This window comes from Brassica napus, chromosome C2, assembly GCF_020379485.1.
Source record: "Brassica napus cultivar Da-Ae chromosome C2, Da-Ae, whole genome shotgun sequence".
In the NCBI taxonomy this organism is placed as follows: domain Eukaryota; kingdom Viridiplantae; phylum Streptophyta; class Magnoliopsida; order Brassicales; family Brassicaceae; genus Brassica; species Brassica napus.
Genome location: NC_063445.1, coordinates 22,987,488 through 23,012,033, shown reverse-complemented (window position 1 = coordinate 23,012,033; position 24,546 = coordinate 22,987,488). Strand labels below are relative to the sequence as shown.

At 34.7% G+C, this 24,546-nt stretch overlaps 2 protein-coding genes across 2 annotated transcripts; one reads left to right on the top strand and one right to left on the bottom strand.

Annotated features, from left to right (window-relative positions):
* Positions 1-5,085: 5,085 nt before the first annotated feature.
* Positions 5,086-5,715, top strand: LOC106416903. Its single transcript, XM_013857783.2, has one exon. It carries the CDS (start codon positions 5,086-5,088, stop codon positions 5,713-5,715), a length of 630 nt encoding a protein of 209 aa, XP_013713237.2.
* A 286-nt stretch (positions 5,716-6,001) lies between these two features.
* Positions 6,002-6,886, bottom strand: LOC106365033 (kunitz trypsin inhibitor 2-like). The gene has a single exon (XM_013804495.3). It carries the CDS (start codon positions 6,780-6,782, stop codon positions 6,129-6,131), a length of 654 nt encoding a protein of 217 aa, XP_013659949.2. The 5' UTR covers positions 6,783-6,886; the 3' UTR covers positions 6,002-6,128.
* Between the last annotated feature and the right edge of the window lie 17,660 nt (positions 6,887-24,546).

Here is a 24,546-nt window from a genome sequence, read left to right as displayed (position 1 = left end):
TGGGTAGAATGATTAAAATATTTTTTGGTATGTTGCATCAATAACTTTAATAAAGTCAAGTACTTTTGGCAAAATATGAACATATTTACCATTCTTTTGATTAACATCTCTTTAAGTTTACAAAATAATTCACAATTAAAATATTATTCCTCAACATAGATAAGCTTGGACTCCACTTCACATCATCTCTTTGTACCACTTTGGACAGAAGACTTTGGAAGACTTCGTGGGAAATCTTCTAGCATAAAATACGTTAGAAGATTTCCGAAAAATTCTTCTGAGAGTCTTCCGAGAGTCTTTTGAGAGTCTCCCGAGAGTCTTCCGAGAGTCTTCCAAGAATTATCCCAGAAGTCTTCCAAAATCTGTCTCAGATCTGAAAAATCTGCATATTCAAAAACATTCAAATGACTTCAAAATAGATAAGATTTAAAAAAGAAATTTTTGGATAATAAACAAAACATTCACATTATGTTGGATCTATAATTTTTTAGAATCTAATATATAAAACACACAAAATACATATCCAAAATTTATACCACTTTAGGCAGAAGACTTCAGAAGACTTCCTGAAGACTTCGTGGAAAGTCTTCTATCATAAAATGCATTAGAAGACTTTCTAAGAAGGCTTCTGAGAAGTCAGAAGCCTTCTGAGAGTCTTCCGAGAGTCAACTGAGAGTCTTCTGAGAAGTCTTTCAAAGTCTCTCAGATCTAGAAAAACCTGCAAATTCAAAAACATTCAAATGACTTCAAAACAAAGAAAAACTTCAAAAATGAATATTTTATGCTTACAAAATAACCAAAACAGTCACATTATGTTGAATCTATAGGTTTTTAGAATCTAACATATAAACACACACATAAATTCATATCCAAAATTTAGAGATCTACCTTCAAAATAGTGAAAGATGAGAATTATGTAATGAAAAACCTACAAAAAGAAGATAAATTAGTGAGAAGACATAAGAAAAAGCGAGAAATTGATATAAAGTTTGGTGTTTTGATGTTCAAAGAGATTATAGAGAGGTTGGAGAGTTTTAGAGTGAGAAACATTACATTTTTGTTTCAGTCATTTGAGAGGAAGAAAGATAATGTGTAAATTTTCTTTATATATGGAGACAAAAATTCCAAGTAGGTTAAATATTTTTGACACAGAAAACTTCTGGAAGACTTGTGGAAGACTCATGGAAGACTTATGGAAGACTTTGATTTAGGCGGGAAACCTAAATTATTCCAAAATTTAGGCGGGAACCCTAAATTTTACTTAAATTTAGGCGGGATGTGTTGGAAGATTTTTTTTAAGTTTTCCGTGAGTCTTCTAGACCCTAAAATCAAATAACTATGCAAAAAACCTTTTTAAACCTAAAAAAACTTAGAAAGTGTTAAAATCAAATTATTGGATAGGTACTAAACATATATATGTCAATTTGAAAAAGGAAAAAAAAAATGAAGATAATATTTCAAATCTAACCCTAAAGATACCAACAATACTATAACATATGTTACCAAATCCTAAACCAATGACTCATGGACCAATCTACATTCACTCATCTATGTTGAAAATAATTCAATTTCAGATAAACTAAATTTACATCATTGAAAAATCTTTGTTATTACATGATTTCAAATTTTAACCCATGAAAATGTTTTTTATAAAAAAATTAAATTATTTTTAAGATCTAATCCATGAGAAAACTTATGGAAGACTCATGTAAGACTTATGGAAGACTCATGTAAGACTTATGGAAGACTCCTGGAAGACTTATGGAAGATTCCTTGAAGACTTATGGAAGACTTTGATTTAGGCGGGAAACCTAAATTCTACTAAAATTTAGGCGGGATGTGTCTGAAGATTTCTTTTTAAGTCTTCTGTGAGTCTTTCAGACCCTAAAATCAATTAACTATGCAAAAAAAAAACACTTTCTTAAACTTAGAAAGTGTTTAAATCAAGTTATTAGATAGTTACAAAACATATATGGGTCAATTTGAAAAAAAAAATGAAGGTAAGATTTCAGTATCTAATCCTAAAGATACATACAATACTATAACATATGTTACCAAATCCTAAACCAATGACTCATGGACCAATCTACATTCACTCATCTATGTTGAAAATAATTCAATTTCAGATGAACTAAATCTACATCATTGAAAAATGTTTATTATTAAATGATTTCAATTTTTTACCCATCAAAATATTTTTTATAAAATTAGAAAATTATTTTAAAGATCTAATGAACGAGAAGACTTACAAATAAGTCATCATAGAGAAGACTTACAAAGAAGTCTTCTCTAACGGAGGGTTATAATGGTAAAACTGAATACAGATTTTTTGTTTGTTCATAAAAGGGCTGTTGTAATTTCACTAGGCTTTTGGGTTACTTTTTCATTTGATTGAATTTGAAGTAAACTTTTGTATTCAAAATTAAGTTTTGAGTCATTTTCGACAAATCTTTTTTTTAATGGTTGCTTATGCATTCTTGCAGCTTCTAAATACTTACGATAGTGAAAATGAATTATTACGCGGGGCACTAATCACCGTGACTACTTACTGCTAAGCACAATTGTCAGTTTGACATATGAAACCTTCCTTTGGAAATTATATGTTGGATAAATGGTATATGGTAGAAAGTGTGAGAAGAACGTTTCATTAGCTATTAGCAGATGAATATTTTTAAGATTCTACAGTAATTGTTAGGGATCCACGAATTTCCGACGGAATATAGTCGTTATAGCCATTTTAAAATTTTAAAATTCTTAATGAACGTTTTCTTATTGGGAGTCTGTCATGATTTTGTCCAAATTTACTTGTACATGAATATGCAAATAGTATAAGTGAATTCATGAAAGTTGGTTTAACAACATCCCGAAACAATGAAAACTCGTAAATTGAAAGGTCTATGATCCACCTAGTTCATATAACGAAGTACATAAAATTGTAGTTGATCTTGGTTTACCCTATCATGTAACAATATATCTTTGTTGAAAAGGGAATAAAAGGAGACAGAAGATTAGGTTATTCCTCCTAATATGCGTTCTCTTCGCAAGTGAAGAACGGGAGCTGGCCTCTGCGGTTAAATCTAACGTCGTTTGTTACAGTAACAAGAAAATATTAATCTTGTATTTGTGGTAAATAAACCCTTACATTTAATCAACTTTAACAAGTTCTTTTTTGTTATTTTCTTAATCCTCACTTCGCATTGGGATCATTGTCGTGATGGGTTCGTTTTGGCAGTGAGGGTTGAAAATAAAGGGCTCTAATCAATTCAAATTTTGATTTTCAGCACGAGGAACATGCAAAATTGATCATGTTAACAAACATATAAAGGATGGTCAAATAATTAATGGGATGAAGACAATATTTCTGATAGGGATGGGGGAACCAACGTATGAATGATTTAAACATATCTGTGTCGTTATAGCCAGAGCCATTGTTTTGTAAGTAACCGTAAAGCCACAAGAATAAGAAGAAGAAAGGGATTGATGTAAAACTTGTCTCAATGAGTTTATTGAGAAGTAGAGAGCAACGCGCATAAACACTTAGCATAATATCTGATCCTATTCTTTTTGGAAAGAAAAACCCTAACACATATGGCATCAAGGATTTAGAGTTATAAAAACGCGTACATGTCCCCTACTATGATCTTCACTGCTCCAGTCAAAATCAAGAAGAAACACATAATTTTCGTAAAATGGATGATTATATCCAGTGTTTTATTCGTAACATAAGATTTGATTTACTTGGCTGGACTAATTATCCTTACCCTATTCGAAGGTTTTCTTTTCTGAATAATTATAAATTGGGGGGGGGGGGGGGGGGGGGGGGGAGGGTTAGTCACTAACTGCTCTTTTGCAATTAAATTAAGTACCGGAAAGAAAGATATTAGTTCCTTGTTATCAAACTCATCACCAATTGTTTTGTAAAAGTAAATAAACCAATCAGTGAGGTTTTACATCTCTATTTCCCTGAAAAAATCATTTTGAGAGTACATAGTAGACCATAAGCCAAAACACGATTAGTTTTTTAAGGATACTACCGCAAGAATAGAGAAGAAAAAGTTGAGCGCAAATTCTTGAGGAGAACTAGCAATTAGAATTTTATGATAAATGTTCTTTAAATACTTCATACAAAAGAAAAATGAATTGTGATGTCATTTAGATTGAATACATTCCCTCAAATAATAAATATTTAATAATCACTTTTATTCATTTTTAGAAAGAGAAAAATATTTAGTACTTTTAATGGAAACCGAATTATAATAATGTGAAGTTTGATTTTAATTCCTTGCCTAATAGTAAAATAATAATTAGTTTTGTAAGATAGTATATATCAAATAAACCCAAAACTTTACTAATCTATTAAAAACAAGAAAAAATCATATCCACCTCTAGTTAAAAGAGAAGACGTATATTTTGAAGGAGACTACTTGAAGTTCAGTTAAACATTGATTAGTCATGTTTAAAAAAAATGATATGGAATCTTGGATATTGTTTACTTTTATTTTTGTATATAATCAATTCATTTCTAGATTCCTTCCCTTACATGACTAAAATTGATCTACATGAATCGATTTATACGTTAATATTTTATCTTCTGTTCCAGCATGAATTTTGTTTTACCAAAGATTAATGTTGATGTCACTGAGATAGATGGATATTATGTTTTTGAACTTTGAAGTGAATCCAGAGATCTCAAACGTCGAGACAGAGATTTGCCTAAAGCAATTTTTTTATTATTAACCATATTGGTTTAGTCGGTTCACACATTGTAAATTGGTATACTATAAACAAGTGTATAGATATCTTGGGCGTGTATAGTCTAGGCCACATTATACTTGTATATAAACCATCATGTAATTACTTTACTAATTAATGAGATTGAGATAATTTGGTAATATGGTATCAGAGCAACAAATATCTCTTTCTCTCTAACGATCTTCCGTTTCTATCATCGTTTTCATCTGAATTCACCGGCAACGACCTCGGTTCTCATCACATCATCATCCTCATCTTCATTTCCGTTTCCCGACCAGAATCAGCTCAAATCTCACGATTCATCATCATTCCGAGCCGATCTCTGTTTCTCCGATGGGAAAACGAAAATGCAAGTCAACGTTTCGCCAATCTACACCAGATTCACCGGAATTTGGTTCTCCGCTTCCTCCTACCGCCAACGATCAAGTTTCTGCTCCTCGTTCACCTCCGATCAAGTCCACCACTCAGAATCGTGCTGAGGTCTCTCATTCTCACAGCGCATCTTCTGATCGTCCTTTTGAGGTATCCAATTCTCCAGATAACATTCACTCGCCTTATCATCTTCATAGTTCGGATCATCCTGGTTTAGTGCTAGCCTCTGAACTGCTTGATGGTAACAATTATGGAGTCTGGATAATTGCAATGACTACTAGCTTAGAAGCTAAGAACAAGCTAGGTTTTCTTGATGGATCTATCGTGAAACCGCCTGAGAATGATCCGTACTATAGAATCTGGTGTCGTTGTAACAGTATGGTGAAGTCATGGTTGTTGAACAGTGTGACCAAGCCAATCTATACAAACATCTTGTACTTCAAGAATGCATCTGATATCTGGAAGGATTTGCACACTCGTTTCCACAAATTGAATCTCATTCGGCTGTACAAACTTCGTCATCAGATTCATTCATTTCGTCAAGGAAGTCTGGATCTCTCTTCTTACCATATGAAGACTCAATCCTTGTGAGAAGAACTTTCCTTAAATCTTTATCTACCAATATAGCAATTTTTAACCCAAATATTTTCGTTATTTATTTCTGTCGATTAGTTAACGTACATTTTTTCTAATGTAGTATTTTTCGTAATTGTTGTATTTATTTTTCTGTAACTGAAATCGTTGTAAATTTTGTTTATAATGACCCGATTTTATTGTGGGATAGAGAGTTCCAAAGCGCTAGATCCACAAAACAACGCAAATTTAAATTATACAATTAAAAACTGGTTTAAATAAAAGTTTTGCGTCTCATAAAGCATTATAAAACATAATTTCATTTTATATATTCATGAGGAAAGTAAAAAAACATGCGTGCGGGTATTTTCTGAACCCCTTATTTTTGGCCATGGACGAGTCTTAGGCTTAACATTACATTATCTTGAATATTAGAATGGGAACATCCTTAGAGCTGACTTCTCAACACGAGAAGCCGACGTAATAGCTTCATTATATTTGTTGAATTTGACGAATGTGGTCTTGGCATTATCATTGGTGAGAACTAGTTGTGGTGCCAGAAAAATCCCCGTGACGTTTCCAACGGTCCCGTCTAAGCTGGTCAACTTATAAGTGTTTTCTCCTGCTCCTTCTCCGGCTTTCTCTATCTTAAAACGGCTATTTTGGCTCCCCGGGGTACCACCGAGGATAATTGCTGGCACACTGGAATCCGATGAGGATTCAACTGCCCATATAAAGGAAAATTCCTTGCAGACCGGCGGTGGTAAGCTAGATTTGAACTCGATGGTTACATCAGTAGATGTCATAATGGTGGGTTCTGTGACGGAGTCAGAAAACTCGAAACTAACCGGTAGGCCTGGTAGGAACGTAAAGGCTGCTTGGTTGATGCCAAGTGGACAAAGGGGAATAAGTCTAATGGCGGCTGGAACAAGACCACCTCCGTTGTTGCTCCCGGTCTTGATCGGCTGGATGAAGTATTGCTGACCTGTCTCAAGAAAATTCCCGGCAGTGTCTTTCACCGGTTCTTGTCCGTGGGTGCAGGCCACTGTCGCCAAGAGGAGAGTGATGAGGAAAGAGATCTTCATTGTGATGATGATCTTGTGTGTTTTAGGGTTTGGTGTTAGTGAGTTGAGTTATGGAGAGCAAAGACGTATATATAGGAAGCCTTTGCGGTTGAAATTAAAACTAAGTGTGACGGTAGAAAGAAAAGATAAATCTCTGATTAATAAACCCTAAATTTATTAGCTTTTAAAATGTGTATTGGCTTTTTTCTCACATCACATCTTCATAATTCATTCTCGCGATGGGAAACTACATGATCATTGGTTTCAAAGTTTCTAGTACAGCCAGGGTTGAAAATAGGTGATTAGACTTCAAACCCTATGGTAATCGGATAAAACTTCGATTTATAGCACGATCGAGGAACATGCAAAATGTTCATAGTAACTAACATATAAGGAAGATCAAATAATCCATGGGAATATTTCAAAGCAGCACATTGTTGTGTATAAGCAATGGGATGCAAAAGTTGTATCAAAATATTTTCTTATCATATTCATCGTATCTTTCACACACTTGCGCACGAATTTCAAAATGAGTTTCAAGGAGAAAATAAGATTTGTGTTCGAGACTTTTGCTTTTCTAAAACTCTTTAATTTCTCTAATTTTATATTAACTTGCTTTAATCTGTTGTTGATAGCTCAATAGTTATAACCCTTTTATCACCATGTCGTCTAATAGAGAGGATCGGATCGACAGAGACCAATATTACACGACAAATCTTTGAGAATAAAGTCAAGATAAGACAAAATATTGGTATTATTTTTCTAAAGCTAACAATAAAATAAAAATGCAACATGAACAATTTACTAAAATCTAAAACTTCTATAAAAAGCATTAGGCATCAGAGAAATCACAGGAAACCAGATCATAAATATAGACAATTTATCAAAGAATCAATTAAGTACCATTCTAGAACTCCAAATCACAGTTGTATAATCTGTACACACTTGTGACTCTAACCACTGTGTCGAACAACCTATATAAATAACTTTCATTGAACCTTATGTTATAAAAGTAATGGAAAAGTCTATCTTTATTCATAACATAGAGGTTCCTTATATAGGAGATTACACCGTCATAGATAAATGAAAAGATTACAAATCATAATTTCTTGGCTATGAGCCATCCACAATCTGGTTCATAACACTCTCCCTTGGATGCCATAACCTTTTAGAGCTTGTAATATGATTTAATGTTGTCTCATTAAAACCTTACCAGGAAAACCCAATTGGGACAAAATCATGGTGAAAGAAAAAGAGTACAACACACATTACTCCCCCTGATTTGGACATTACTGAATGTCCCTTGGACCTCTGCAATTTTCTGCAATCCGTGGGTGATGAAGATCTTGGGCAGAATATGCTTCGTCCTCGAACATCATAGTTGGTTCTTCTTTACCATCGACCATGCCACAATCTGATCGAACATATTGAGTCATCGACCTCAAATACACACACACGAAATCTTGGATGATGTTGCTTTTATATGCGTGTACCACCATGTGTAAAACATAACTTGTCTGAAAACAAATCAACAAAACCAAATAACCCCTCTTTGGGCTGGTTAGTATAAAATAAACCAAAATCAAAGGCTTCTTCATCGTCCTTCTTATGGACCAATCAGATCAGTGTCTAAAACAAGACTTCTGCATCGTCCATCTCAGGACTAAATGAACTTCTTTATCGTCCACCTTTGGACTGAATGGATCAGTATCCAAAACAAGTGATCTCACGCCCATGTACTAGATAACGGATGAGACTGGTCCATATTAAATCTCTTGAGTACCTTTTTTTGTATATACTATTTGATGCACAAGGATTTCATTGTTAATGTACTCAAGCTGTAATCCCAAACAAAACTTTGTTTTCCAAGATCTTTCATCTCAAACTCTTTCTTGAAATATTCAAATGTTTAGAAATTGTATCCAGAGGTTCCTAGGATATTCAGATCATATACTTTGATGATTATCAATATTGTTCTCGAGAACTTGCTGTACTTTCAGCTCAATACCCTCTAGTACTTTCATTATCCAGTGGACCATATAAATATGCAGTCACTACATCAACTTGCTGCAAGTCTAATTTTCTCTCTTATATAGCCAGACTTATGAGAAATCTAAAAGTAGTTGCATCCACCACATGGGAGTATGACTCTTCATAATCTATTACTGGTCTTTGTGAGAATCCTTGTGCAACATCAGCTTTATATCTCACGATTTCTATTCCTCACAAGACCCATTTATATCCACTGGTTTTAACATCATATGGCATCTTAATCATATGGCTAAATACGCCTTTCTTCTTTAAACTATTTAACCCCACGTTTCCATTCAATCCAATCTGTTCTACGAGTGTACACTCTTATATTGACGTGGGTTCATGATCCTCGCTTATATTCATAAATTCAAGTGCTACCTTGTATGCAAATAAATCATCTTATGTCGACATTCCTTATTGGTTCCATTATGTTCCAGACATGATATAATCGATTGAGATTCATTATTATCAGGACCTTTAATACTTTGCAGCTTGGCGTCCCAAGCTACATTGTTTGGTACCTGTACCTTAGAGCCGGCCGGCCTTATCTTCATGTCTGGGATGGTTTCCTTAGTAACCTCGGATTTTGATTTTGATTATCATTCTCTGCACCTTTCTTTTGTTTCCGAAGATTCTTATCTTTTGGAACCTATTGGTTTACCATGTTTCATACGTTGTCTAAACTCTGTAGCAACTTGATTGTGTCTCTTCTTGGACATCAAATTCGTTGGTGCTTTACAAGCTGGTTTATATATGACTTAGTCATTCTTTTTCAGGTCAGCAAATGTGTCTGGCATTTGATTAGCTAGCTTTGTAAATTTATAATCTTTGGACGTCTATTTCACATTCTTTAGTCCGAGGATCTTGCCAAGACATTGATGGTTGATTCCATTCTATTTGTTTTACCATTTTTACCAGCTTTATTATTTTCTCCTCCTGGTCTTAAAATAATCCGTGTACCTGGCCTCAAATATAATCACCCATAGTTGGCTCAAAGTACTTTATTATTGTGGGAGAATCATATCCAACATATATCTCCATCCTCCTTTTGAGGTCCCATCTTAGTTCTCTGTGGTGGAGCAATTAGTACATAGACAGCACATCCAAATGTCTTATGATGGGGTATGTCTGGCTCTTGACCCGTTAATAATTGTGATAGGGGATATCTATGCTCACTAAATGGCCTGATGCGTATTAACTTAGGTGCATGTAAATTTCGTGTGGCCCAAGCTGTGAATGAGAGTTTTGACCTCATAAGTTATGGTCTATCAATAAGCTATTTGCGTTTTAAAAGATTTCGGCCAAGCCGTTCTTGGTATGAACATGTATCACAAAAATTGTCCACACTTACCCCCATGGACATACCATAATCATTTAAACGCTTGGGACATGTATTCACCAGTATTATCTAGACATAGTCTTTATTTATGAAAAGGGGGGCTCGTAGCCGTTTTACTGGTGATGACCTAGTGAGTTTCCCTTGTGTACATGCTACACACGTGAGATTCTTTGGGATAACTCTTCTTATCTTTTAATGTGTGACTTTTGAATATCAATTTTCGCATCATGTTTGGACCAGGATGGCCAATCCGGTCGTGCCACAAAGTGTATATTTTAGCAGGCTTTTAGCCTCTATCATACTGATCTATGCATAGTCTAGGTCAGTAGAGAATGCATGTATAGTCTTTAGGACTTATTATGGCCTTGGGCGATTTTATACATATATCTGAAGGAACTCTTTGTTTCCTTCGCCCATTGTTTCAATATGGAAACCATTCATTCTTATATCTTTAAAACTCAATAGGCTGCTCTTGCTCTTAGAGCTGGGTGAATATAAGGCATCACTGATTTCTAGATGCATACCCTTAGGCAATAATATATTAGCCTAGCCATAGTCTTCTTTCAGACTGGCGATACCTGCTTTAGTACTTATATTGGCGTTTTTCAGTGTACTCATATAGAAAAATCATTCATTCATTTAATCTAAGTAGACAATGTAATAGAAATAAATTCAAGGAGATAAAAATCAGAGAAAGCATACAAGCAAAGAAATCACACAAGTTCGATGTCGGAATCAGATTATCAACTTGATTCTTTTAGGCAATCATAAGTCTCATATTCCATAAGATCATCTTGATCATGTTCGAAATTATCTTCACCATCTTTATAGACCAAGTGGGTTTCAGGATTCTTCCCTTTCAGACTCTCTTTGGGAGTCCTTCATATCTTAGCCCAATGGTTCCCCATTCCACATCTATGGCACATTGATTGGTCGAGCTTTGTGGTTTAAAGGATATACCACGGCCACTGCATTGACCATGGCTCAAATTGGGTTTATACCCACGGCCTCTGCCATAGTGATTCCCACGGACAAATGTGTTATAGTGGCCATGGCCACGTCCTTTCCACCCTCCACGGCCATGGCCGTGTGGTCTATCATTCTGGACGTGGTTACCTTTTTTTTTCTTCTGCGGCCTTATTGGTATCAGGTAATGGGGTTAATCCAGGAGGTCTCAATTCACTGTTTCTCATCAGTAATCCATTATTTTGCCCAGCTAGCAATAGACCCATCTACGGACTTATAGTCCTGGATTCTGGGATTCCTCCAATCAAATAGGGCCTTTGGTAATAACACCGTTCTTTGGTGATCATATCTCGATTTTTAACTCTGTCCAAAGGTCTAGAGGATTCTCTATAGTCAGATACTGATCTTTGAGACTCTTAATAAGATGATGGCTAATAATTAATATTGCCCTGTATCAATCTTTCTCATTGGCATTATTGCCTTCTATGATACATTCACCAAGTCTTTTTGACTTTAGGATAATCTTTGTATCCAATGCCCACCGTAAATAATTATCTCCAGAGAGATTTAGGGCAGCAAAATCCAGGTTGATTTTCGACATCTCAAATCATATATCACTCAATATTTAGGTATAATTTTCATGCGGCCTTGCTCTTAAAAACAATCAATTCGGATTTCAATCTTGTGAGGACAATGAGACTATCAATCTTAAAGACATTTAATCAATCAGTCAATTTCTAGCAAGTCTCAGCAATACTATTTCTATGTGCTCATAATATTATGGTTTATCAAGACTAGCAAAAATGGATTCAATTAATCATGCAATTAGGGTTTAACAATCAATGGATTTTAGCAAGACTAGTAAAAAGATTTATTAATCACTCAATCAGTTTCAAGGCTGATTTTAGCAATACTAGAATATAGATTTCAAGCATGAATTTCAATGAATCAGTTTCAAGGCTGATTTTAGCAATATACTGGAATATAGATTTCAAGCATGAATTTCAATGAATCAGTTTCAAGGCTGATTGGTATTTAACATAAACCATGTGTAAATAATTTATCTAATATTTGAATTTATCAAACCTCAAAAACATATAATCAGATCAATCAGTTTAATTGAACTTAGCATAGAAACTTAAACCTTAAGACATTAGATTTTATCATGAAATCTATCAACCTAGCATACGGATTCTCAATTCTCAAAGACATCCAAATCAGATCAATATAACCTATCATACAGATTATTTAGGGTTTCTATTTAAAACAGATCAGATTACAAAACTATCAATCCTAGCAGATGATATTAAACCTCAAGAATCATGCAATCAGATCATTCAGATTTTAAACAAGTAAACCTCAATCAATCTATCAACCTATCGGATTATATAAGCAAAGCAAGCTAGCAACCTAAAGGATTCAATCAATGTTTTAACAGGCTGGTCGGTTTAAACAATTTTAAATCAGATGAACAATTAACCAAGCAGGATGAGAAAATAAATCTATCAAGATCCTAAATATGATTAAAGCATTAATAAAAACAAGCATGTCGGATTTAATCAAGACTTAAACAGATCATAATTATTAAACTAGCAGGATGAGAATAATAAATCTAGCAACTTAACGGTCAAAAAATTCTAGCAACATAGCATCAGATTCAATCAGATTTAAAACCTCAATGATCAAAACCGAAAACAATTTTGATTTCAAAATATTCGATTAGGGTTTTAATATGTGATTTGATAATTATAGTATAATTAATTCTGATACTTATATTATTTAGGGTTTATAGATATAAGGTTAGGGTTTATCGGATTTTAACTTGTAAAAACCGACTTGGGGTTTTAATCATGTAGGAACATGATTTAGGGTTTGGGGTATCGAACTTTTAGAGCTTCGATTTACTCAATTAGAATTTTTGGTCTATTACCCTATGGTTTTGATTCATAAAGATTAGAGTTTTAGGGTTTCATTCTTTATCAATCAATCCATGTTCGATTATGGGTTCTTAGGTTTTGAATTACCTTTTAACCTTAGATGATTGTTGAATCGGACCACCAAAGGAGTTGAGCCGCGAGCTGGACACGAACGGGACGCGAGCTAAAATGGATCGATTTGCTTCTATCGGGTCGCGGACGTCCTTTGTTGCTTGATCGGGAACGCCTTGATCGTCGGACGCGAACTGTCTGATGTTGTCGCGAACGAGGAAGAGGTCTCGCGTGCTGGAGCTGCTCTCGGGTCGCGAACGTCTGAGCTAGGATCAGGAACGCCTTGGGCTGAAGCTGATCGGAGACGCGAGCTGGAACAGATGCGGGAACAAAAGACGCGATCGGGGTTTAAGGTTCGTCGGATCGCCGACTAGTGTTAGGGTTTTTCGATTTGGGTATTAGCTTAGGGATTTAGAGTTTCGTGCTGATAACGTGTTATAAAAGTAATGGAAAAGTCTATCTTTATTCATAACATAGAGGTTCCTTATATAGGAGATTACACCGTCATAGATAAATGAAAAAATTACAAATCATAATCTCTTGGTTATGAGCCATCCACAATCTGGTTCATAACACCTTAGAGATTATAGACATACATTAAGTTTGAGTTTTTGATAGGTTCACAAAAGGCAATAACATCAAACTCATGTTTGGTTAAAAACTTTGCTCACAAATACTATATTCAAATGGAAAAAAACACCAAAAGAGTCTTAAAGACTAAAAAACATATTTTGACTCGATAAAAACTCAAAAACATATGTTATAAGCTAGTAAAAATACAGATATATCAGTAGTCTAATTGATCTTCGATGTATCATATATTCCAACAAGATGTCGAACAAAGAATTTTTAAGGAAGAATCGTGAACAGATTAAATCTATCTCTTCACTTCTTTTTTGCCTCGAACAATAAACATGTTACTGACTTCCTGTAGGATAGGCCCAGATCCCCATTGTTTCAGACTAGATATGCGGCATATGCCGAAAGCTAAAAAGTAGAGCAACTCAATAGTTTTTGTATTAAATGGTTGCTTATGCCTGCAGCTTCTAGATACTTACGTTTGTGAAAATGAATTATTACGCGGGACAGTAATCATCAGGACTGGTTACTGATAAGCTGAATTGTCGGTTTGAAGTATGAAACCTTCCTTTGGAATTTATATGATGGATCTTGCTTACAAATGGTATATGACAGAAATTGTGAGAAGAACGTTTTATTAAATATTTGAATATTGTTAAGATTCTATGGTGATCGTTCGCGGGCTATTTCCGACGAAAATGTTATACAGCCGTTTTGAAAGTTCAAAATTTTCGATGAATGTTTTCTTCATAAAGTCAATCAAGAAGTGATCCAAATTTATCTATAAATTAATACTATTTTCTTTTATTCACCAAAAAACACAAAACATGCATGTTTTCTTCTACTTATTTCGTTCGTGGATAGATAGATCTCATATAAATAAAAAGAAACAAATTTACTTAAACAAGAATATGCAGATGGTATAAGCGAATTCATGGAGTTGTTTTTACGACAAACGAAAATAATGGAAACCCGTAGTTGAAATGTTCATGCTCTACTTGTCGGTTAAATAAGAATATTAAGTTTGAAAAAGTTTGGAAGCATTTAATTTATATTTCAATAGATTTATGCCGGGATATAATATTTGGTATATTTATGGAGAATAACTGAATTATGGTATTACTAGCTAATCTCAAACTATGGATATGATAGATGAACCTAGCACAAATGTAGATTATGTACTGTTCAAATGGTTAATAATGCATATAGGAAAATTTAGCGTTAATCACTAAAGAAAGAGATATACCAAAGACACTACAAGAAAACAGCGACATACTGAGGGAAAAAATCGTCGGTATGTCGTCGGAATAACGTTATTCCGACGACATACCGACGAAACAAGTCCTCGGAAATAACTCCTCGGAAATTCAATTTTCCTCGGAAATTTCTCGGAATTTTCCGACGGAATTCCGAGGAAACAAATTTCCGAGGAAATTCCGAGGACCACCAGTTCGTCGGAAAGCTCCTCGGAATATACCGAGGGAGAACTTCGTCGGGATATTTCGATGGAATTTCCGATGGTCCAATCCTCGAAAGTTCCGACGAAATATTCCTCGGAATTTTCATCGGAAAATTCCGAGGAACGGGTCCCTCGGAAAATTCCGAGGAACGGGGTCCCTCGGAATATTCCTAGGAACATGTCCCTCGGTAAATTCCGAGGAACGGGGTCCCTCGGTATATTCCGAGGAAGATGTCCCTCGGTATATTCCGAGGGTTCAATTCCTCGGAATGTAAAAAATATTAATTTTTTTTAAAAAAATAAAATTTTTGAAATTTAAATTCGAAAATATAAAATTAAAATTAAAATTGAAATCATATTAATTAATATTCAAAGTTTCACAAATAAAAATAAAATATTCCGAGTTTTTGGAAAAAAAAAAAACTACGGGTCTGGCACGTCCGGGAACACCTCGTTCGGGTACATCATCTGCATCATCTCCATCATTTGCTGGTTCTGCCTCCTCTGTGCCTCATAGCCCGCCTGTTGAGCCGCCATCTGGGTCTCCAACAAAGATATGCGATCATTCTTGTCCTTCAACTGAGCCGTAAGTACTTCTGGATCAACAAAGGGCGGTGGTGCAGAAGAAGGAGGAACCGACCGGGTGCGACGACCCAAACCGACCAAACGTCCCTTCTTCTTTGGAACCGACTGAAATTGAAAATAGCCAAATTTACAAATTTAAATCAAGAAATAAATAAATTGAACTTTTAAAAAAAGAACTTACGGATTCAACGATTTCGTTGATTCGAAACCGGGATAAGTTGGTCGAAGCCGTCGAAGCGTCATCCTCGGTTTGAAGCTGAGACACTTCGTCTTGCACCTGAGTTTGGACCAGGCTGACCACTTCCCTCACAAGACCGTCATCAATCTGGCCGGTCTTCTTGTTGGTATACGCCCTCTTCATTAGGGCGAGATCATCAACCGGCTCGCCATCATTTTCTTCCGCCTTGAAAAAAAACATAAATTAAAGAAACATTAGAAATTAGAAGAAATGAACAAAAAATAAAATTTCAAAACTTAAATAATTGAAGAAAAAGCGGCTGAACTTACCATGCGATCTCCTAGAGAGGCAATAGATTGAGCACCCAAGTTATGCTTGAAGACGCCTTTCCCTTTACGGTCGCTCCTGCGGTTGGTGGAGTTGGTGGAAGAAGTTTCTTTCGTCTCTTCCTTATCCCAATGCGCAAACAACTCCGTCCAGACCGTGTTGTTTAACGACTTTGGAACGTTTTAATAAAAAAAAAAAATAGTTTAATAAATTAAAAAATACTTTAATAAATTAAAAAAATGTTTAATAAATTAAATCGAACCTTATTGATTTCCCACTTCTTCTTCCACTCGTGGATCTGCTTCCCGTAGTTGTCCATAACTTTATGGACGAAGTGGTGATAGATAAAGAGCGTCTCATTGGAATTCCAGGTGAATTCTTGCTGAAAAAAAAAACACAATTAGTAGAAAATTTATATTAAAGATTAAAAATATAAGTAAAAAATTAGAATACTTACCGTAAACTGACGAAACCACAGATGCTGCTTGTCGGTAGGGAAGTCAGTGAAAGTCGGATGTCCCTTGTCGAGGGCCGAGTACATCATACGGTTGATCCATGCGCTGATCCCGTTCCCGGATCGGTTGAACCTAATAAAAAGAACAACGCTTAATAATGAATCAAATTTTAATGAAAAAAAAATATGTTTAATTACCATGTTTGACCCTGTCCATGTGGATACGGAGTGAGATAGGGAAGATGGTCACGACCGGGCTGTCGAACCAACTCCGCAACACTCATCACGCCCGGAGGACCCGGAGGAGCAGGAGCGGGTGCAGCAGCGGGAGCGAGAGGAGCAGGAGCGGGTGCAGCAGAGGGAGATGTATAGTAGGAGCTGTGGGGCGAAGGGGAATCCTGAAAATGGCTGGAATCCCGAGACTGGCTCCCCGTACCACCACGACCACGACGCTGTCGAGGCCGGGTCTGATCATCATTCGACCTGTAAATTATAAAAAAAATATTTAATAAATATAGAAATATATAAATTATTTTTTATTTTTTTAAATCCCAAATAATAGTTTTTAATCACAAAAAAGGTTTTATAAACATTAAAAATATTTAATAAATATATAAAAATAGTTGTAATAAACAAAAAATAGTTTTAATAAATAAAAAATAGTTTAATAATTACAAAAAATAGTTTTAATAATATTAAAAATGTTTAATAAATATAGAAATTTATGTAATATAAATATAAATTTTTTTTTTTTTTAAATCCCAAATAATAGTTTTTTAATCACAAAAAAGTTTTATAGACATTAAAAATGTTTAATAAATATATAAAAATAGTTGTAATAAACAAAAAATAGTTTTAATAAATAAAAAATAGTTTAATAATTACAAAAAATAGTTTTAATAATATTAAAAATGTTTAATAAATATAAAAATTTATATAATATAAATATAAAAAATTATTTTTTTTTAAATCCCAAATAATAGTTTTTAATCACAAAAAAAGTTTTAAAGATATTAAAAATGTTTTGTAAAATCCAAAAAATCAAATTTATATACAAAAAACGTTTTGTAAAATCCAAAAAAACGAATTTATATACAAAAATCGTTTTGTAAAATACAAAAATCGAATTTATAAATACAAAAAAAATCAAAAATTTATAAAAAAAATTCTAAATCAATTCAACAAAACAAATTATTCAACTAAATCACAATTCTAAACCTATTATACAACCAAATCACAATCCTAACCAATCACCCTAACAAAAATCTATCAAATCTACACAAAAACCTAACAAATAGAACCTAAGAGAGTGGGATAGGGTCCTTACATGATTTGTGTAAGAGAAAAGGGAGATCGCCGGAGAAGAGGTCGGAGAGAAGGGGTAAATCGCCGGAGAAGAGGGAGAGGAGGCGCAGAGGAAGAAGAGAGAAATGGGGAAGAAGAAGCGGCTCGTGGTTATAAAACCTAGGGTCCGACGGATAGTATCCGTCGGAATTCCGTCGGAATTCCAATTTCAATTTTCGCGAAATATTTGCCCGGTTAAATGAAAATATTCCGAAGAAATTTTGACGGATACTTAAATTCCGAAGAAATTCCGACGGATACTTAAATGAGGGAATTCCGAGGAACTAGTGTTTGGGGTTTCAAAACATCAATTTTTTTTGCCGTATTTCATTTCTTATACAATTGTAATGCATACCATTGAGGATTCTTTGTATAGATGATCATAAACCATGAAATAACAAATTTCAAAACGAATTGAAAGTATTCCCTTTACCGTTCATTAAAGTGTATAAGTGTTTCTCTTACGTTGTGGGGATTTCGTTGATACAATCGGAAAAGTGTTTATTATAGGGTAAGGAACAAATATTTGACTTCATAATCAGTCTAAGACACTTAATGAGGGTTATATAAGTGTTATTCAAACCGAAAAACGTTGTTTTCGGTTTAAAAACCCTATTTCCTCGGAATTTCCTCGGAATATTCCGAAGAAATTCCGAGGAAACCCTTATCTTCCTCGGAATTCCGTCGGAATATTCCGAGGGAATTCCGAGGAACTAGTGTTTGTGGTTTCAAAACATCAATTTTTTTGCCGTATTTCATTTCTTATACAATTGTAATGCATACCATTGAGGATTCTTTGTATAGATGATCATAAACCATGAAATAACAAATTTCAAAACGAATTGAAAGTATTCCCTTTACCGTTCATTAAAGTGTATAAGTGTTTCTCTTACGTTGTGGGGATTTCGTTCATACAATCGGAAAAGTGTTTATTATAGGGTAAGGAACAAATGTTTGACTTCATAATCAGTCTAAGACACTTAATAAGGGTTATATAAGTGTTATTCAAACCGCAAAACGTTGTTTTCGGTTTAAAAACCCTATTTCCTCGGAATTTCCTCAGAATATTCCGAGGAAATTCCGAGGAAACCCTTATCTTCCTCGGAATTCCGTCGGAATATTATGAGGGAATTCCGAGGAACTAGTGTTTGGGGTTTCAAAACATCAATTTTTTTTGCCGTATTTCATTTCTTATACAATTGTAATGCATACCATTGAGGATTCTTTGTATAGATGATCATAAACCATGAAATAACAAATTTCAAAACGAATTGAAAGTATTCCCTTTACCGTTCATTAAAGTGTATAAGTGTTTCTCTTACGTTGTGGGGATTTCGTTCATACAATCGGAAAAGTGTTTATTATAGGGTAAGGAACAAATGTTTGACTTCATAATCAGTCTAAGACACTTAATAAGGGTTATATTAGTGTTATTCAAACCGCAAAACGTTGTTTTCGGTTTAAAACCCCTATTTCCTCGGAATTTCCTCGGAATATTCCGAGGAAATTCCGAGGAAACCCTTATCTTCCTCGGAGTTCCGTCGGAATATTCCAAAAAAAAAAAAAAAAAGTCGATGCTAGTCTGTTTCCGAGTCATCATCACCAGATGAATCTGAATCTGGATCTTGGTGAAACTCTCCAATCACTGGTTCATCCTCTACGTGAACGACGGCTTCCTCTCCGAAGTCGGTTAAATCGACTACAAGGCCAACTCCAGCTAAATCTTCTGCTGCACTTAAGTTGCCGGATGTGCTTTGTTGTAGTGGGTCTTCCAGCTCAGAACTTCCCTGAACTCGGCCTCTCGGGTTGAGTCTTGTAACAGTAACTCATAGATCATCTATGTTCCTTAACCGGGGGTACTTGATATAACAAACCTTTAACTTTTAAAAAATTATTAGTAAAATTATAAATTAATACACATGATGATGAATCATTCTAAATAATTAACATTTAATTACCTGATCGGCCTGAGAAGCAAGAATGAAAGGATCATAATATTGCAGCTTTCGCCTCGAATTTACTGATGTAACACCAAATGCATCTGTTCTCACACCTCGATCTAGAGTGTTGTCGTGCCAATCACAATAGAAAACAGTACAGCGCAATCCAACCATGCCCAAATACTTGGTTTCCAAAATCTCATGTATGTGTCCGTAGTATACATCATCTCCTGATGCAGAACAAACGCCAGCATCATAAGTCGTACTCGAACGTCTCCTCTTCTGAGTTGTGAATGCATATCCCCGAGTACAAAATCTCGGATATGACTTCACAACAAATTTTGGTCCAACGACCATCTCGCGTATCCAATCGTCAAATGTTTCACCTCTGGCCAAACCAACAGACACCTATATATCAAAAAATGTGAATTACTATAAATATGTGATAAATGATATTTTAATTTGTTTAAAGCACTCACATAAGTAAACATCCATCCAGAAAATTCTCTCTGCTTCATTTGTTCTAGTTCGTCCTCTGTGGCGTATCTATATTCGAACCTCTTTTCTGCCATGAAAATCCTGTACATATGATGACAATAATGTAATTAATTAAGATTTAAATTTCAACTTGTTAAAATATATTGACTAAATCCAGTCTTGACTTCAACATGAAGTTCTGAACGAGCACATATATCGACTAAATCCAGTCTTGACTTCAAATTATCCTTTGTTTTACCTTAAACATTAAGGATCGTGTTCATGAGATTGTCAAAAAAGTTCTTCTCAATATGCATGACATCTAAATTATGCCTTAGCAGATGATCCTCCCAGTATGGCAGATCCCAGAAAATACTTTTTTTGTGCCAGTTATGTAGGTCTCCAACAGCATCTACCGGAAAACGCTCATGTCCACCGACGTCTGGCGTCCTTTCTGCACCAAAATCTCTTAGTTGTGTCTTCAAATCTTTCCCACAAATTTCCGGAGGTGGACTGTCAAACACCCTCTTGTTCTTCGTAAACAAATTCCTACTCCTACGATATGGATGATCAGGTGGTAGGAATCTCCTGTAACAGTCAAACCAACACGTTTTCCTTCCGTGTTTTAGTTGGAAAGCATCAGTGTTATCTTGATAATATGGACATGATAGCCTTCCATGCGTTGTCCATCCAGATAACATACCATATGCTGGAAAATCACTTATTGTCCACATTAGTACTGCCCGCATTTGAAAGTTTTCTTTACACGAAACATCGTATGTTTCAGCACCTTGAGCCCATAATTGTTGCAACTCATATATTAGTGGCTGAAGAAACACATCAATTGATCTCTTAGGATGCTTTGGTCCGGGAACGAGAATCGAGAGAAACAAAAACTCTCGTCGCAAGCACAAGTTTGGGGGTAGGTTGTATGGTGTAAGAATGACTGGCCATAGAGAATACTGTCTTCCACTCTTGCCAAACGGGCTGAAACCATCAGTACATAATCCAAGGTAGACATTTCTTCTCTCATACGCAAACTCGGGATACTTTGATTCGAAATGCTTCCACGCTTTTGCATCTGAAGGATGTCTGATCTCACCATCTGTTGAGTGCTCCGCATGCCATCTCATTGGTTGCGCTGTGCGTTCAGACAGATACAACCTCTGGAACCTTTCCGTCAAAGGCAAATACCACATCCTTTTATATGGCACTGGAACTCTTCCACTCGTATCTTTATAACGAGGCTTTCCACAAAATTTGCATGTAACCCGTTGTCGCTGCATACATCTATTACCTGATACGATAAACCAAGACCAGCTACGAGTTTCTGAACCTCGTAGTATGAACCAGGAGCTACATTATCCTCGGATAGAATACCTTTTACAAAATCAGCAATCGCATCCACACAGTCTTCAGCCAAATTATAATCTGTTTTAATGCCCATCAATCTTGTAGCAGATGATAAAGCTGAATGACCATCTCTGCAACCTTCGTACAATGGTTGCTTTCCAGCATCCAACATATCGTAAAATCTCCTAGCTTGTGCATTGGGTAAATCTTCCCCTCTAAAATGATCATTTACCATCTCCTCAGTACCTACACCATAATCTACATCCGTTCTAATTGGTTCTTCTAATCTAACCGCTGGCTGAGGTTCGCTAGTACTACCATGTTCATAATCAGTTTCCCCATGATGATACCAAATTTTGTAACTTCGTGTAAACCCACTCAAATATAGATGAGTCCAAACATCTCACTCTTTAATAACCTTTCTATTTTTACAATTAGAGCAAGGACATCTTAACATACCTGTTTTTGCTTCCGGTTGTCGGTGAAATAACCCCATGAATTCGGTTATACCTCGTTGGTATTATTCCGTAAGCAATCTTGTGTTCGGATCCAAATGAGGTCGATCGATCCAAGAACGAAAATAATTTGAAGAAGACATGTTTTTTATGAATCAAATTCGTGTGTAAATAGAGTAAGAGGGAGGATGAAGATATGGAGTGAATGAAGAGGAAGAGGAGTGCTTGTATTTATAGTTGAAATCCTGCCGACAGACCGAGGAATTTCCGACGGAATTCCGACGCCAACGGCTAGTTCGTCGGAATTTCCTCGGAATTTTTAAAATCCCCAAACGGCTCTCCAACGGCTATAATATATCCTCGGAATTCATCGGTTTTTTCCGAGGAATACATTTTTCCTCAGTATTCCGTCGGAATATTCCGACGGATTGATATTTCCTCGGAATTCCGTTGGTATATACCGAGGAAATTCCGAGGAAACCAAATTTTGGGTTTCCTCGGAATATCCTCAGAAATTCCTCGGAAAATTTCGAGGATTTCATTTTCCGTCGGAATGTCCGTCAGAATACCGCTGTTTTCTTGTAGTGAGAACCTAATTTAAAAGAAAAAAAAACGTTTTGATATGTTAGCTGCAACTAAGCATCCGTTGTACAAATAATGTAGAAATGATCATTCAAATTTGATTTTCAGCACGAGGAACTTGCAAAATCGATCATGTTAGCGAACCATATAAAGGATGCTCAAATAATAATGGGAAGAAGACAATATATATTTCAAAACAAACTGACAGGGATGGAACGATTTAAATATCTATGTTTTGTTTATAACCACAGCCATTGTTTTGTAAGTAACCGCAAAGCCACAAGAATAAGAAGAAGAAAGGGATTGATGTAAAAGTTGTCTAAATGAATTATAGAGAAGTAGGGAGCAAAACGCAGAAACACTTAGCATAATTTCTGATTCTATTTTGTTTGGAAAGAAAAATTAGGAGTGTTCAATCTGATAAAACCGAACCAATTAAAACCAAACCGAACCGAAATAGAAAAATAGTTTGAATTTGGTAGTACCGAATATACCGAATGGATGTCATTTTTAAGAAACCGTGGTATATGGATATGGTTTGGTATATAAACCGATCAAACCGAATAAACCGAATAAACCGATCAATTAAAATATAAAGTATAAGTATATGTAAATTATATAATATAATTAATAATATATACCTAATTTATTTTATTGGTATGATCTTCCTACTTAAATGTTTATTTTAGTTATTTTAGTTATTTTATTTTAAGTTCTAATTTTTTTTTATCAAATTAAAAAAAACATATTTTTTACTTTTTTGTTTAATAGTATTATTGATTACTGATATTTCTTACTTTTATTCCATAAAACTATTACTGTTATTAAATAAATATATGTACTGATTATTTAAATAGTAAAATAAAAAATAGATTATTTAAAAACCAAAATATCCCCCATGTTATAATTAAATTTAAAGCCGATATCTAATCTTATAAAGTAAAATTCACAAAATATTTTAAAAGATAAATATATTTACGGTTTTTTGGTATAAAACTGAATAAACCGAAAACCGACGGTATATAAACCGAACCAAACCATATTAAATATGGTTTTAATATGGTAGGTATTTTTTAAAAACTGAAACACCGAAAAATCGAAAAATCCGAACCGAAACCGAACCGATATCCGGATTGAACACCCCTAAGAAAAATCCTAACACATGGCATCAAGGACTTAGAGTTATAAAAAACCGTACATGTCCCCTACTATGATCTTCATTGCTCCAGTGAAAATCAAGAAGAAACAGGTAATTTTTCGTAAAATGGATGATTATATCTAGAGGTGGGGAAAAACGGAATCGAACTGAACCAAACCAGACCGACCCTTCCAAACCCAAACCGAGCCAAAGTATATGTATAAACCATTTGGTTCCAGATTTTATCAACCCAAACCAAATGGTTCGGTTTAATAAACCGAACAAAATCGAAAAACTGAAGTGTGTTTTAGTTAGATTAATTAAGTATATTTAACCATTAAACCTAAACATTTAAATAAAATTTATATATTTTACTTCTTAATGAATAGAATAAAAACAAATAAAAATAAAATAAATGAATATGAATTTCATACATTAACATAAAAAAACAAAAAAATATCTATAATATTTATATTAGGTTTGAATGATAACTTAAAATTATTTGATTACATCTATATTTTTAGTGTGATAAACGAGAATTATAAATTTATGATAAATTTTAGGGAATTTTGTTAAAAAGGGATTAA

Bases quoted from the DNA above. Each gene is read 5' to 3' on its own strand.
- LOC106416903 (XM_013857783.2), top strand. From the start codon at position 5,086: ATGGGAAAACGAAAATGCAAGTCAACGTTTCGCCAATCTACACCAGAT.
- LOC106365033 (XM_013804495.3), bottom strand. From the start codon at position 6,782: ATGAAGATCTCTTTCCTCATCACTCTCCTCTTGGCGACAGTGGCCTGC.